The sequence below is a fragment of the Panulirus ornatus genome, chromosome 20 (assembly GCF_036320965.1).
Source record: "Panulirus ornatus isolate Po-2019 chromosome 20, ASM3632096v1, whole genome shotgun sequence".
NCBI lineage: Eukaryota > Metazoa > Arthropoda > Malacostraca > Decapoda > Palinuridae > Panulirus > Panulirus ornatus.
This window is the reverse complement of record NC_092243.1, coordinates 40,485,281-40,500,550: the sequence shown is the minus strand read 5'-3', so window position 1 is coordinate 40,500,550 and position 15,270 is coordinate 40,485,281. Positions and strand designations below refer to the sequence as shown.

General features: G+C 34.7%; 1 protein-coding gene across 2 annotated transcripts in view; it reads right to left on the bottom strand.

Annotated features, from left to right (window-relative positions):
• LOC139755960 (tyrosine-protein phosphatase 10D-like) overlaps nt 1-5,989 on the bottom strand; it is a 657,464-nt gene extending 651,475 nt beyond the window's left edge. For both annotated transcript variants that reach the window (XM_071674794.1, XM_071674795.1), the window contains exon 1: nt 5,620-5,989. In XM_071674794.1, the coding sequence (XP_071530895.1) occupies nt 5,620-5,688 (69 nt within the window). In that variant the 5' untranslated portion in view covers nt 5,689-5,989. The remainder of the gene's footprint in view (nt 1-5,619) is intronic.
• Nucleotides 5,990-15,270: the final 9,281 nt, after the last annotated feature.

Genomic DNA, 15,270 nt, shown 5'->3' with positions numbered 1-15,270 from the left:
TATATATATATATATATATATATATGCAAAGCAACAGAAAATGAAACACGATAAGTTCCCAAGTGCACTTTCGTGCCATGATCACATCGTCAGGGGAAATACAAGATTGAGATAGACGTAGAACAGTCAGCTGATATACAAGGAAGTGACGTAGCTAAGACGCCATTGGTAAGCAAGCGTTACCGGATGGTGGTGTTTGGGTTGGCATTATGCCTGTCATTAAATCTTATAATATGGACAAGAAAAGGAATTGTTTGCAAATTTTGCCTATAATATAGCTATCCAATTTGTACTGACCTTCATTCATATCATTTACAATTCTTTGCGTATATAATAATAAAGATTCAATATTTCTCGTGGTAAACGGTTTACAGTTACTGAATTGGCATTACTCCAGTCAATACAATGGCCATAATTTTCAACATGATTAAACACAGTACTTGATTCTTGTCCTCTTAAACTATATTTTTGTTGCTTAAGTCTAAGATAAAGATTCTTACCAGTCTGCCCAACATAAAACATTTTACAGCTTTTGCACGGTATTGCGTAAACACAGACCGCAGAATTTTCTGGCGAGTTCCTGATTGATATTCTTTACAGTATTGTTGTTGCTGAAGGCTATATTCACAATAAAGGCTTTAAGCAACCTGGGAAGTAATGTAATATTATCACTAAAAGGGAGAACTATAAGATTCTTGGTGTCAAGGGAAAGTTTAGGGTTACCTCAATAAAATGATTTCTTTGCTAAAGCGATTTATCAATGAAAGATCTAGGAAACTTTAACTTGGATCCAATGGAATATATCTTCTCAAACTCATCATCGATAAATTCCGGACTGTATATACACGTACTGCCTTAAAGAACATCAACTGGAATGACGATAATTTAACTGTGTAATGTTGAGCTGAGTAATAATGGATATATGAACAAACTTGGTGGGTTTTCTGTATATGTTAAACATGTTTCTGTCCCTATGGATCATACAATCTAAAAATGGTTACATACAATTTATTGCCACTTCTACAATGAAGTTGATGGAAAGTACTAAATAGGTAAGTAAAGGGAGAAATGTTTGTAGATTTTCGTTTGTTGGCGAAACACAAAGAACATCATTGCCTTAGATGGGAAGATATCCCTTAGTAATATTGTTTCAAAGAATTCCATGTAAATATTACTTAATGCTGGTGGAAGGTGGTTACCCAATGCCTTGCCAAATTTCTGAGAGTAACATTCTCCCTTAAACTGAAATACACAAACTTTTATCCACAATTTTATCAGTTCAATGAAAAAAAGAAATTGAAACAGGCATATCAATATTACTGAAAACATCAACCAAATATCTAAGAGGTTATCAACTGTAACTTTTGTGAACAAGGCTAAAACATCAAACCTTACCAATTTCATATGAAAATCAACATTGATATCATTAAGCTTGTTAACTAAATCTACATTGTTCACGATATTAGAACTTGGTATTTCACCAACGAGTTGGCCTGACAATGAAACTAACCATTTTGATCATTCATATGTGAGTGAGCCCACTGAACTCACTATGGGTCTGGCTGGAATGTTTGGCTTATGTGTCTTGATAATTCCATACATATAAGGTAATGAAGGCGACAATGATGATAATCTTGTGATGAGTGAATCATTACCATTCAACAACAACTTCAGTGCTTTATTAAAGTGAACATTAACTGCTTCTAGGGGATTTCTACAGAGTTTGAAGTATGTTGTATCATCACATAAAAGATCATTCATTAATTAACTTCGTCCATAATCACAACTGTGTAAGTCTTAACACCTTTAGTAAGATCTATATCATTATCTTTTTCGAAAATGTAAATAGTACTGATGAACCTTTGTGGACAAGTTGGGACCACTGGTTTTGACAAACTGGTATACATACAATAAACCTTCACAAATGTGTACTTCATCATCAGATAATTTATTGTAAAAAAGAAAATGATCTTACAATATCAACACAGTTAACTTCTTGGTTAGGTTAGGTTATCTTACAATATCAACACAGTTAACTTCTTGGTTAGGTTAGGTTATCTTACAATATCAACACAGTTAACTTCTTGGTTAGGTTAGGTTAGGTTATCTTACAATATCAACACAGTTAACTTCTTGGTTAGGTTAGGTTATCTTACAATATCAACACAGTTAACTTCTTGGTTAGGTTAGGTTATCTTACAATATCAACACAGTTAACTTCTTGGTTAGGTTAGGTTATCTTACAATATCAACACAGTTAACTTCTTGGTTAGGTTAGGTTATCTTACAATATCAACACAGTTAACTTCTTGGTTAGGTTAGGTTATCTTACAATATCAACACAGTTAACTTCTTGGTTAGGTTAGGTTAGGTTATCTTACAATATCACCACAGTTAACTTCTTGGTTAGGTTAGGTTATCTTACAATATCAACACAGTTAACTTCTTGGTTAGAGCAAACAAAACTTAATCTGTTTTTTGCATATACTAGATAACGCACACCACTTGACCTCTGGCGAGAGAGAGAGAGACAGAGAGAGAGAGAGAGAGAGAGAGAGAGAGAGAGAGAGAGAGAGAGAGAGAGAGAGAGAGAGAGAGGATCTCACGCCCACTGTGGTTTCTTTGCGAGCTGTTTACACAGGGAAGGGAATCCAGCGACTAAGCAACTCGGTGGTCAGTTCCGCTTGCAAGAGAAAGTTGGTTAAAAGAAAAAATGTAGGAACTGGAAAGTTAGACCTCACGAATGAACCAGTAACGTATACTTACGTTTTAATGACCGAATACCGTACACTTATGTTTTCATAACCGAATACCGTACACTTATGTTTTCATGACCGAATACCGTACACTTATGTTTTCATGACCGAATACCGTACACTTATGTTTTCATAACCGAATACCGTACACTTATGTTTTCATGACCGAATACCGTACACTTATGTTTTCATGACCGAATACCGTACACTTATGTTTTCATGACCGAATACCGTACACTTATGTTTTCATGACCGAATACCGTACACTTATGCTTTCATGACCGAATACCGTACACTTATGCTTTCATGACCGAATACCGTACACTTATGTTTTCATGACCGAATACCGTACACTTATATTTTCTAAAATGAAAAAAGTATACACTTTTTATAAGAGCGCGCACGTCTCCTAAAGCGTTACTTAAAACTTGTCCTTACCTAGAGCCTCTAAATATGGTGGTGGTGGGTGGGGTAGCCTTGGCCACTGGTCCACACCCTACCCACCTAACAGCTCGAAGCGACTCCGTCACACATGGCCATTTTCATGACAGCGTTGTGCTTGCCCAGACGCATGTCTGAGCGGTCTCTTTCTGATGTAGAAAACAAGCAAACTATCAGTTTGCTGGATTCCCTTTCGTCAACACACTATAAAGGTAATAAACTTGAAAAGCCATAACCGGTTCACATATATGTGATATCTTCCTCCGTCCACACTTAGCTTTGTGTTCAGATATCAATAAGAGCCACTCAGCTTCATCAACACATGTTGGAATGCGTGGAATAGCGGCAAATGTTGAAGAAATAATGTTAACCTCAAAGTTATTTAAGACGGTAAAACGTGTCGCCACAAATCTGTCACTATGTATGTGGATTAAAACTACCCAAATTCATGTACAATGATTGAAATATGGTCATGTAATAGCTTATAAAAAGTGACAGACCACAAATACCTTAAAAAAGATCAAATCACAATTGTGCATCATGTACTCCTACTGAAATATGCAACAACATATGTTAAATGGACAGCGGCTGAAATATGGCCAAAAACAGTTGTTAGCATCGTGCAGCCGCTACAAAATAACAGATTGGCTCAAATCACAACTTCTTTATCGTGTTAATTGCATGAGAGTTGTGCCAGCTATTTGTACAATGTCTCATATGTCATGAATCAAATTGTAATAAGGAGCAACCACAATATAACGTACCTAAATTTGCACGGAGATCGAGGGTGACCTTAACTGTGGTTGTAATAAAACTACATTAATAAAATAAATAATAGAATAATAAAAATACATTGTCTTCATCATCCATCAACCGGTGAAGTAGCGGGATAAAATTGAGAAAAAAAAAGTTTAAGGGACAACTATTTGAAGCATTCTCACCAGCAAGCTCATAAAATTCCAACTTTTTTCCATATTTCCTTTTAAAGTTCTTCAGAAATTATTACAAAGAAAATGTTTAGGTACATTCAAATCAAAATGGTCTTCCTTAGAACACGCATGTACGACAAGCAAATAACAAAAGCAGCAAAAAATCACAAGGACAGAGGAAGGCAACCGGGGGTGCCAGGATACAAAGCCAAGTTGCTGCGAGATATTTTATGGCCATAAGTTACTCCACCATGGAAGAGAGAAGAGTATGGGGTGACCTGATCACAACCTTCGCTTTTAAATTTTATGATAAAAACGACGTTTTCGGAAGTTGCAAATACAGAATAACCAGAGGCCATACAAAGCAAAGAATATACCAAGGATATAAAGAACATTTACCGTATCAGAGTGACTGAACGAAATAAACTACGCTATTGTGAATATAGAAAACATTCACAAGGATATGAAGTTGTGCGACATTCACAGAACGGTCGAGAGATGGTGGCGCACCAGTGTTGAAATCCCTCCCCGTTATATGTACAAAAGCATTTCATATTTCTGAAAGAGCTCAAAAATATGGAAAACATTGAAACACTTAGTAGTTTGGCGAGTTTCTTTTTTTTTCAATGTTTTAAAATTGCAAATATATTTTCCTTTATTTTCTAATATTTAACCCATATTTTCTTCGATGTTCACATTCCTGCCCACTTTTACTTAACAATTAAATGTGTATACACACACTCGGTCTCACCTGTGTTGGTATAACATTTTTTAAAATGATGTGATTTTCGTTGTTATTCAGTAGTTTCATTCGTCAAGTCCGTAAAGTCACCTTAAATGTAGTTCCTCCTACTTGCCAGTGGTGTTCAATACATCTTATTCTCTTGAGTTCTGCTGTTGACATGAGCTATTGAAGTAAATGTGCGGCAATGGACACACTATTATACACTTCGTAACACAATCTCCTCTCCCACATTACCTATAACAATCCACGACACAAAAACCTTCACACATCGCTAAACTGGCAGAGTTAGTTGCGTGTCGTCCTTGAGTTACCTTAGTTACCGATACAGCCAGACCCTCTCTATCATTGGGGCTGATGTGGTCCAGAATCAGGTTTGGTGCGACGGGGTTACGTCAGTAGACAAAGGCTGACTAACGTAAGGCAACTTGATCGTCCTAGTTAGCTACGATTAGCTTGACGTAGGTTAGGAGAGGGATGAATACTTGAGCAGTTAAATGGTTCCTTAACATCACGATATCGTAACTATGTCGTCTTACTCATGTACTGAATGACGATGATGTATTTCCCATAAAATTGAGGTAAATTTCCGACTGAGGAATACAACTTAACAATATGGGAGAAGGTCGTGGAGGATGTAGTAAGAGGGAGGAGGGTCAGGTTGAGCGACCAGCACACAACCAACAGGTGGGTCTGCCGCTACCCAAACTTTCTACAGGTAAGACACAAGACACGCCACCCTCACACTTACCTGGGAAATCGCCGCAGACAAGACGCACAGATGTACTATTATGCTCCTTCTTCTGCTTCTGGAGTCCATCTTGCTGGGATTTGTCTTCTACAACGAAAACCAACAAATCACACACTTCTCGTCGTTCCCCCGCGGGAAAGTATGCACATTACTAACCCAACGATCTGGGTCACTTTTCTGAAATTTCAGCCGTTCTCAAGCAGTTGTATGGCACTGAGATCACTAATCTAACACCAAAACCTCCTTCCTTCTAACTGATAGGCTAAAGATATGCTATCTAAGTAAGCGAAACATAATGACTACATCCAGCCTACAGAGGCGAACGACACACACACCTTCCCCACGGCCTCTACAAGTGAACTGAGGCTGGCTGGCTGGGCTGGCTGGCTGGCTGGCTGAGGTGAAACTGGCGGTGGAATCTCGTTACCCACAATGCTCCCGCCACCAAACAGTCGACTGCTGTCGTCGCGCATTTAACCCGCTCTTCTTCCCAGATTTTCTCGGACACGACAACGCGCGGCAAATGGAACCTGCTTTCCTGTTCATATCAGTGAATTGATATGGAGAGTATAAAGCAGAGAAGAAGACATTACAAGAGCTCTAAGCTCTAAATTAAGCTCCAGATTGGACAGGAAAAGATCTTTACGACGTTTAGACGAGGCTTAATAAATCAGCAGGTATGAGAGGCTACATTTCCAGTTCCGCTAAGTATTACGTAACTTTGTCGGACATTCGATGTTCGTTTCACAAGTTTAGATATTTTTCATCTTTTTCTTTAATTTTTTCTTAACCTTTAAGCTGAGACCACAGTTATGAGTCGAGTTATGAGTCATTTGATTCGGGTCAGATTGACTCATTTTCATTCACACTGAAAAAAGTCGAGTTGTCACATTTATCAGTATGGTATCAGGTATCAGGCAGTATGGCCACACGTCAGGCAGTATGGCCACACGTCAGGTAGTATGGCCACACGTCAGGCAATAGGGCCACACATTCTCGCGCTGTTCTATATAATCTGTTGTGGATTCGGCCGCGAAGAAGGATTTAATTGATTTATTATCTTATTCTTATGTTAATTTCATTTATTTATTTGATCACTGAAGGTATCTACTGCTGTTACAATAATATCTACTACTACTATTACTACTACTACTACTACTATTATTGTATGTGATCCAGCTGAATTATATAACCATTCATAAACATAACAATAGGATATCATGTAATTACAGGTATCTGAACATTAATCAATATATATATATATATATATATATATATATATATATATATATATATATATATATATATATATATATATATATATATATATGAGTGATTTTCTATTTATGTTTGGTTCATAATGCTATCATTATTTGATCAAAATATCTGTGGCCGATGAATGCATCATGATATATATATTTTCAGTTGTATTCTCATAAGTTAGTTTGCATCTATTAACTACAAAATGATAGGTTATTATGTATCTATCGATATAGCCTCTTATCTGCCGAACTGAATTTAGTTGACAAATTTCTCATCGGGATATCTATGGCAGATTTTATTTGTATATGATAGTGTATGATTAGTAACGACTGAATATATGAACATGTATTATTTGTCTGTTACAAATACTGTCCTACCAGTGATGTTAGTTCAACACGTAATGATGAATCCTAGGACATTATTTCACCATGTAATGATGAAGCCTAGGATATTTCAACACGTAATGATGAATCTTAGGATATTATTTCACCATGTAATGATGAAGCCTAGGATATTTCAACACGTAATGATGAATCTTAGGATATTATTTCGACATGTAATGAAGTATCCTAGGATATTTCAACACGTAATGATGAATCTTAGGATATTATTTCACCATGTAATGAAGTATCCTAGGACATTTCAACACGTAATGATGAATCTTAGGATATCATTTCGACATGTAATGAAGAATCCTAGGATATTTCAACACGTAATGATGAATCCTAGGATATTTCAACACATGATGATGAATCCTAGGATATCATTTCACCATGTAATGATGAATCCTAGGATGTTATTTCAACACGTAATGACGAATCCTAGGATATTTCACCATGTAAAAAAGAATCCTAGGATGTTATTTCAACATGCAATAATGAATCCTAGGCTATTATTTCCATATGTAATAATGAATCCTAGGGTATTATTTCCATATGTAATAATGAATCCTAGGGTATTATTTCAACATGTTATGATGAATCCTAGGATGTTATTTCAACACATAATGATGAATCCTAGGATGTTATTTCAACATGTAATGATGAATCCTAGGATGTTATTTCAACAAGTAATGATGAATCCTAGGATGTTATTTCAACAAGTAATGATGAATACTAGGATGTTATTTCAACATGTAATGATGAATACTAGGATGTTATTTCAACATGTAATGGTGAGTACTAGGATGTTATTTCAACACATAATGATGAATCCTAGGATGTTATTTCAACATGTTATGATGAATCCTAGGATGTTATTTCAACATGCAATGATGAATCCTAGGATGTTATTTCAACATGTAATGATGAATCCTAGGATGTTATTTCAACACATAATGATGAATCCTAGGATGTTATTTCAACATGTAATGATGAATCCTAGGATGTTATTTCAACATGTAATGATGAATACTAGGATGTTATTTCAACATGTAATGATGAGTACTAGGATGTTATTTCAACACATAATGATGAATCCTAGGATGTTATTTCAACATGTAATGATGAATCCTAGGATGTTATTTCAACACATAATGATGAATACTAGGATGTTATTTCAACATGTTATGTGAGTACTAGGATGTTATTTCAACACATAATGATGAATCCTAGGATGTTATTTCAACATGTTATGATGAATCCTAGGATGTTATTTCAACATGTAATGATGAATCCTAGGATGTTATTTAAACATGTAATGATGAATCCTAGGATGTTATTTCAACACATAATGATGAATCCTAGGATGTTATTTCAACATGTAATGATGAATCCTAGGATGTTATTTCAACATGTAATGATGAATACTAGGATGTTATTTCAACATGTAATGATGAGTACTAGGATGTTATTTCAACACATAATGATGAATCCTAGGATGTTATTTCAACATGTAATGATGAATCCTAGGATGTTATTTCAACAAGTAATGATGAATACTAGGATGTTATTTCAACACATAATGATGAATCCTAGGATGTTATTTCAACACATAATGATGAATCCTAGGATGTTATTTCAACATGTTATGATGAATCCTAGGATGTTATTTCAACATGTAATGATGAATCCTAGGATGTTATTTCAACATGTAATGATGAATCCTAGGATGTTATTTCAACACATAATGATGAATCCTAGGATGTTATTTCAACACATAATGATGAATCCTAGGATGTTATTTCAACATGTAATGATGAATCCTAGGATGTTATTTCAACAAGTAATGATGAATCCTAGGATGTTATTTCAACACATAATGATGAATCCTAGGATGTTATTTCAACATGTAATGATGAATCCTAGGATGTTATTTCAACAAGTAATGATGAATCCTAGGATGTTATTTCAACATGTTATGATGAATACTAGGATGTTATTTCAACATGTAATGTGAGTGCTAGGATGTTATTTCAACACATAATGATGAATCCTAGGATGTTATTTCAACACGTAATGATGAATCCTAGGATGTTATTTCAACACATAATGATGAATCCTAGGATGTTATTTCAACATGTAATGATGAATCCTAGGATGTTATTTCAGCATGTAATGATGAGTACTAGGATGTTATTTCAACATGTAATGATGACTACTAGGATGTTATTTCAACATGTAATGATGAATCCTAGGATGTTATTTCAACATGTTATGATGAATCCTAGGATGTTATTTCAACACATAATGATGAATCCTAGGATGTTATTTCAACATGTAATGATGAATCCTAGGATGTTATTTCAACAAGTAATGATGAATCCTAGGATGTTATTTCAACATGTAATGATGAATCCTAGCGTATTATTTCAACATGTTATGATGAATCCTAGGATGTTATTTCAACACATAATGATGAATCCTAGGATGTTATTTCAACATGTAATGATGAATCCTAGGATGTTATTTCAACAAGTAATGATGAATCCTAGGATGTTATTTCAACATGTAATGATGAATCCTAGGATGTTATTTCAACATGTAATGATGAATCCTAGGATGTTATTTCAACACATAATGATGAACCCTAGGATGTTATTTCAACACATAATGATGAATCCTAGGATGTTATTTCAACATGTAATGATGAATCCTAGGATGTTATTTCAACAAGTAATGATGAATCCTAGGATGTTATTTCAACATGTAATGATGAATCCTAGGATGTTATTTCAACAAGTAATGATGAATCCTAGGATGTTATTTCAACACATAATGATGAATCATAGGATGTTATTTCAACATGTAATGATGAATCCTAGGATGTTATTTCAACAAGTAATGATGAATCCTAGGATGTTATTTCAACATGTTATGATGAATCCTAGGATGTCGACTTCAACATGCAATGATGAATCCTAGGATGAGATGTTATTTCAACACGTAATGATGAATTCTATGATGTTATTTCAACATGTCATGATGAATCCTAGGATGTTATTTCAACACATAATGATGAATCCTAGGATGTTATTTCAACACGTAATGAAGAATCCTAGGATGTTATTTCAACATGTAATGATGAATCCTAGAATGTTATTTCAACATGTAATGATGAATACTAGGATGTTATTTCAACATGTAATGATGAATACTAGGATGTTGTTTCAACATGTAATGATGAATCCTAGGATGTTATTTCAACATGTAATGATGAATCCTAGGATGTTATTTCAACATGTAATGATGAATACTAGGATGTTATTTCAACATGTAATGTGAGTGCTAGGATGTTATTTCAACATGTAATGTGAGTGCTAGGATGTTATTTCAACACATAATGATGAATACTAGGATGTTATTTCAACATGTAATGATGAATCCTAGGATGTTATTTCAACATGTAATGATGAATCCTAGGATGTTATTTCAACATGTAATGATGAATCCTAGGATGTTATTTCAACATGTAATGATGAATACTAGGATGTTATTTCAACATGTAATGATGAATCCTAGGATGTTATTTCAACAAGTAATGATGAATCCTAGGATGTTATTTCAACATGTTATGATGAATCCTAGGATGTCGACTTCAACATGCAATGATGAATCCTAGGATGAGATGTTATTTCAACACGTAATGATGAATTCTATGATGTTATTTCAACATGTCATGATGAATCCTAGGATGTTATTTCAACACATAATGATGAATCCTAGAATGTTATTTCAACATGTAATGATGAATACTAGGATGTTATTTCAACACGTAATGATGAATCCTAGGATGTTATTTCAACACGTAATGATGAATTCTATGATGTTATTTCAACACGTAATGATGAATCCTAGGATGTTATTTCAACACATAATGATGAATCCTAGAATGTTATTTCAACATGTAATGATGAATACTAGGATGTTATTTCAACATGTAATGATGAATCCTAGGATGTTATTTCAACATGTAATGATGAATACTAGGATGTTATTTCAACACGTAATGATGAATCCTAGGATGTTATTTCAACACATAATGATGAATCCTAGGATGTTATTTCAACATGTAATGATGAATCCTAGGATGTTATTTCAACATGTAATGATGAATACTAGGATGTTATTTCAACATGTAATGTGAGTGCTAGGATGTTATTTCAACACATAATGATGAATCCTAGGATGTTATTTCAACACGCAATGATGAACCCTAGGATGTTATTTCAACACATAATGATGAATCCTAGGATGTTATTTCAACACATAATGATGAATCCTAGGATGTTATTTCAACATGTAATGATGAATCCTAGGATGTTATTTCAACAAGTAATGATGAATCCTAGGATGTTATTTCAACATGTAATGATGAATCCTAGGGTATTATTTCAACATGTTATGATGAATCCTAGGATGTTATTTCAACACATAATGATGAATCCTAGGATGTTATTTCAACATGTAATGATGAATCCTAGGATGTTATTTCAACAAGTAATGATGAATCCTAGGATGTTATTTCAACATGTTATGATGAATCCTAGGATGTCGACTTCAACATGCAATGATGAATCCTAGGATGAGATGTTATTTCAACACGTAATGATGAATTCTATGATGTTATTTCAACATGTCATGATGAATCCTAGGATGTTATTTCAACACATAATGATGAATCCTAGAATGTTATTTCAACATGTAATGATGAATACTAGGATGTTATTTCAACATGTAATGATGAATCCTAGGATGTTATTTCAACATGTAATGATGAATCCTAGGATGTTATTTCAACACATAATGATGAACCCTAGGATGTTATTTCAACACATAATGATGAATCCTAGGATGTTATTTCAACATGTAATGATGAATCCTAGGATGTTATTTCAACAAGTAATGATGAATCCTAGGATGTTATTTCAACATGTAATGATGAATCCTAGGATGTTATTTCAACAAGTAATGATGAATCCTAGGATGTTATTTCAACACATAATGATGAATCATAGGATGTTATTTCAACATGTAATGATGAATCCTAGGATGTTATTTCAACAAGTAATGATGAATCCTAGGATGTTATTTCAACATGTTATGATGAATCCTAGGATGTCGACTTCAACATGCAATGATGAATCCTAGGATGAGATGTTATTTCAACACGTAATGATGAATTCTATGATGTTATTTCAACATGTCATGATGAATCCTAGGATGTTATTTCAACACATAATGATGAATCCTAGGATGTTATTTCAACACGTAATGAAGAATCCTAGGATGTTATTTCAACATGTAATGATGAATCCTAGAATGTTATTTCAACATGTAATGATGAATACTAGGATGTTTATTTCAACATGTATGATGAATACTAGGATGTTATTTCAACATGTAATGATGAATCCTAGGATGTTATTTCAACATGTAATGATGAATCCTAGGATGTTATTTCAACATGTAATGATGAATACTAGGATGTTATTTCAACATGTATGTGAGTGCTAGGATGTTATTTCAACATGTAATGTGAGTGCTAGGATGTTATTTCAACACATTATGAATACTAGGATGTTATTTCAACATGTAATATGAATCCTAGATGTATTTCAACATGTAATGAGGAATCCTAGAGTTATTTCAACATGTAATGATGAATCCTAGGATGTATTTCAACATGTAATGATGAATACTAGGATGTTATTTCAACATGTAATGTGAGTGCTAGGATGTTATTTCAACACATAATGATGAATCCTAGGATGTTATTTCAACATGTAATGATGAATCCTAGGATGTTATTTCAACATGTAATGATGAATACTTGGATGTTATTTCAACATGTAATGATGAATCCTAGGATGTTATTTCAACATGTAATGATGAATACTAGGATGTTATTTCAACATGTAATGATGAATCCTAGGATGTTATTTCAACATGTAATGATGAATCCTAGGATGTTATTTCAACATGTAATGATGAATCCTAGGATGTTATTTCAACATGTAATGATGAATCCTAGGATGTTATTTCAACATGTAATGATGAATACTAGGATGTTATTTCAACATGTAATGTGAGTGCTAGGATGTTATTTCAACACATAATGATGAATCCTAGGATGTTATTTCAACATGTAATGATGAATCCTAGGATGTTATTTCAACATGTAATGATGAATACTAGGATGTTATTTCAACATGTAATGTGAGTGCTAGGATGTTATTTCAACACATAATGATGAATCCTGGGATGTTATTTCAACATGTAATGATAAATACTAGGATGTTATTTCAACAGGTAATGATGAATACTAGGATGTTATTTCAACACGCAATGATGAATCCTAGGATGTTATTTCAACACATAATGATGAATCCTAGGATGTTATTTCAACATGTAATGATGAATCCTAGGATGTTATTTCAACATGTAATGATGAATCCTAGGATGTTATTTCAACATGTTATGATGAATCCTAGGATGTTATTTCAACATGTTATGATGAATCCTAGGATATTATTTCACCACGTAATTATGAATCCTCATATATTTCACCATGCAATAAAGAATCCTAGGATGTTATTTCAACATGTTATGATCAATCCTAGGATATCTTGGATGTTATTTCAACATGTTATGATGAATCCTAGGATATTTCACCATGTAATAAAGAATTCTTGGCTGTTTATTTCAACATGTAATGATGAATCCTAGGATGTTATTTCACCATGTAATAATGAATCCTAGGATGTTACTTTAACACTAATGATGAATCCTAGGATGTTATTTCACCATGTAATAATGAATCCTAGGATGTTATTTCAACATGTAATGATGAATCCAAGGCTGTTTTTCAACACGTAATGTGAATAAGAGCAAGATTATTAGGCTCAGTAGGGTTGAGGCACAAGCAAATTGGGAGGTAAGTTTAAATGGAGAATAACTGGAGGAAGTGAAGTGTTTCAGATATCTGGGAGTGGATTTGGCAGCGGATGGAACCATGGAAGCGAAAGTGAGTCACAGGGTGGGGATGGGGGCGAAGGTTCTGGGAGCGTTGAAGAATGCGTGGAAGGCGAGAACGTTATCTCGGAGAGCAAAAATGGGTATGTTTGAAGGAATGGTGGTTCCAACAATGTTATATGTTTGTGAGGCATGGGCTATAGCATAGGGTTGTGCGGAGGAGGGTGGATATGTTGGAAATGAGATGTTTGAGGACAATATGTGGTGTGAGGTGGTCTGATCGAGTAAGTAATGAAAGGGTGAGAGAGATGTGTGGTAATAAAAAGAGTGTGGTCGAGAGAGCAGAAGAGGGTGTATTAAAATGGTTTGGTCACATGGAGAGAATGAGTGAGGAAAGATTGACAAAGAGGTTATATGTGTGAGAGAGGTGGAGGGAACAAGGAGAAGTGGGAGACCATCGGGGTGATCGGAGCCTGAACATGCAGGAGGGTGAAAGACGTGCAAGGAACAGAGTGAATTGGAACGATGTGGTATACCGGGGTCGACGTGCTGTCAATGGATTGAACCAGGGCATGTGAAGCGTCTGGGGTAAACCATGGAAAGTTTTGTGGGGCCTGGATGTGGAAAGGGAGCTGTGGTTTCGGTGCATTACACGTAGCAGCTAGAGAATGAGTGTGAACGAATGTGACCTTTGTTGTCTTTTCCTAGTGCTATCTTGCGCTCGTGCGGGGGGAGGGGGGTGCCATTTCATGTGTGGCGGGGTGCCGGCGGAAATGGATGAAGGCAGCATGCATGAATATGTACATGTGTATATATGTATATGTCTGTGTATGTATACGTTGAAATGTACAGGTATGTATATGTGCGTGTGTAGGCGTTTATGTATATACATGTGTATGTGGGTGGGTTGGGCCATTCTTTCGTCTGTTTCCTTGAGCTAACCCAAGAGACAGCGACAAAGCAAAATAATAAATAA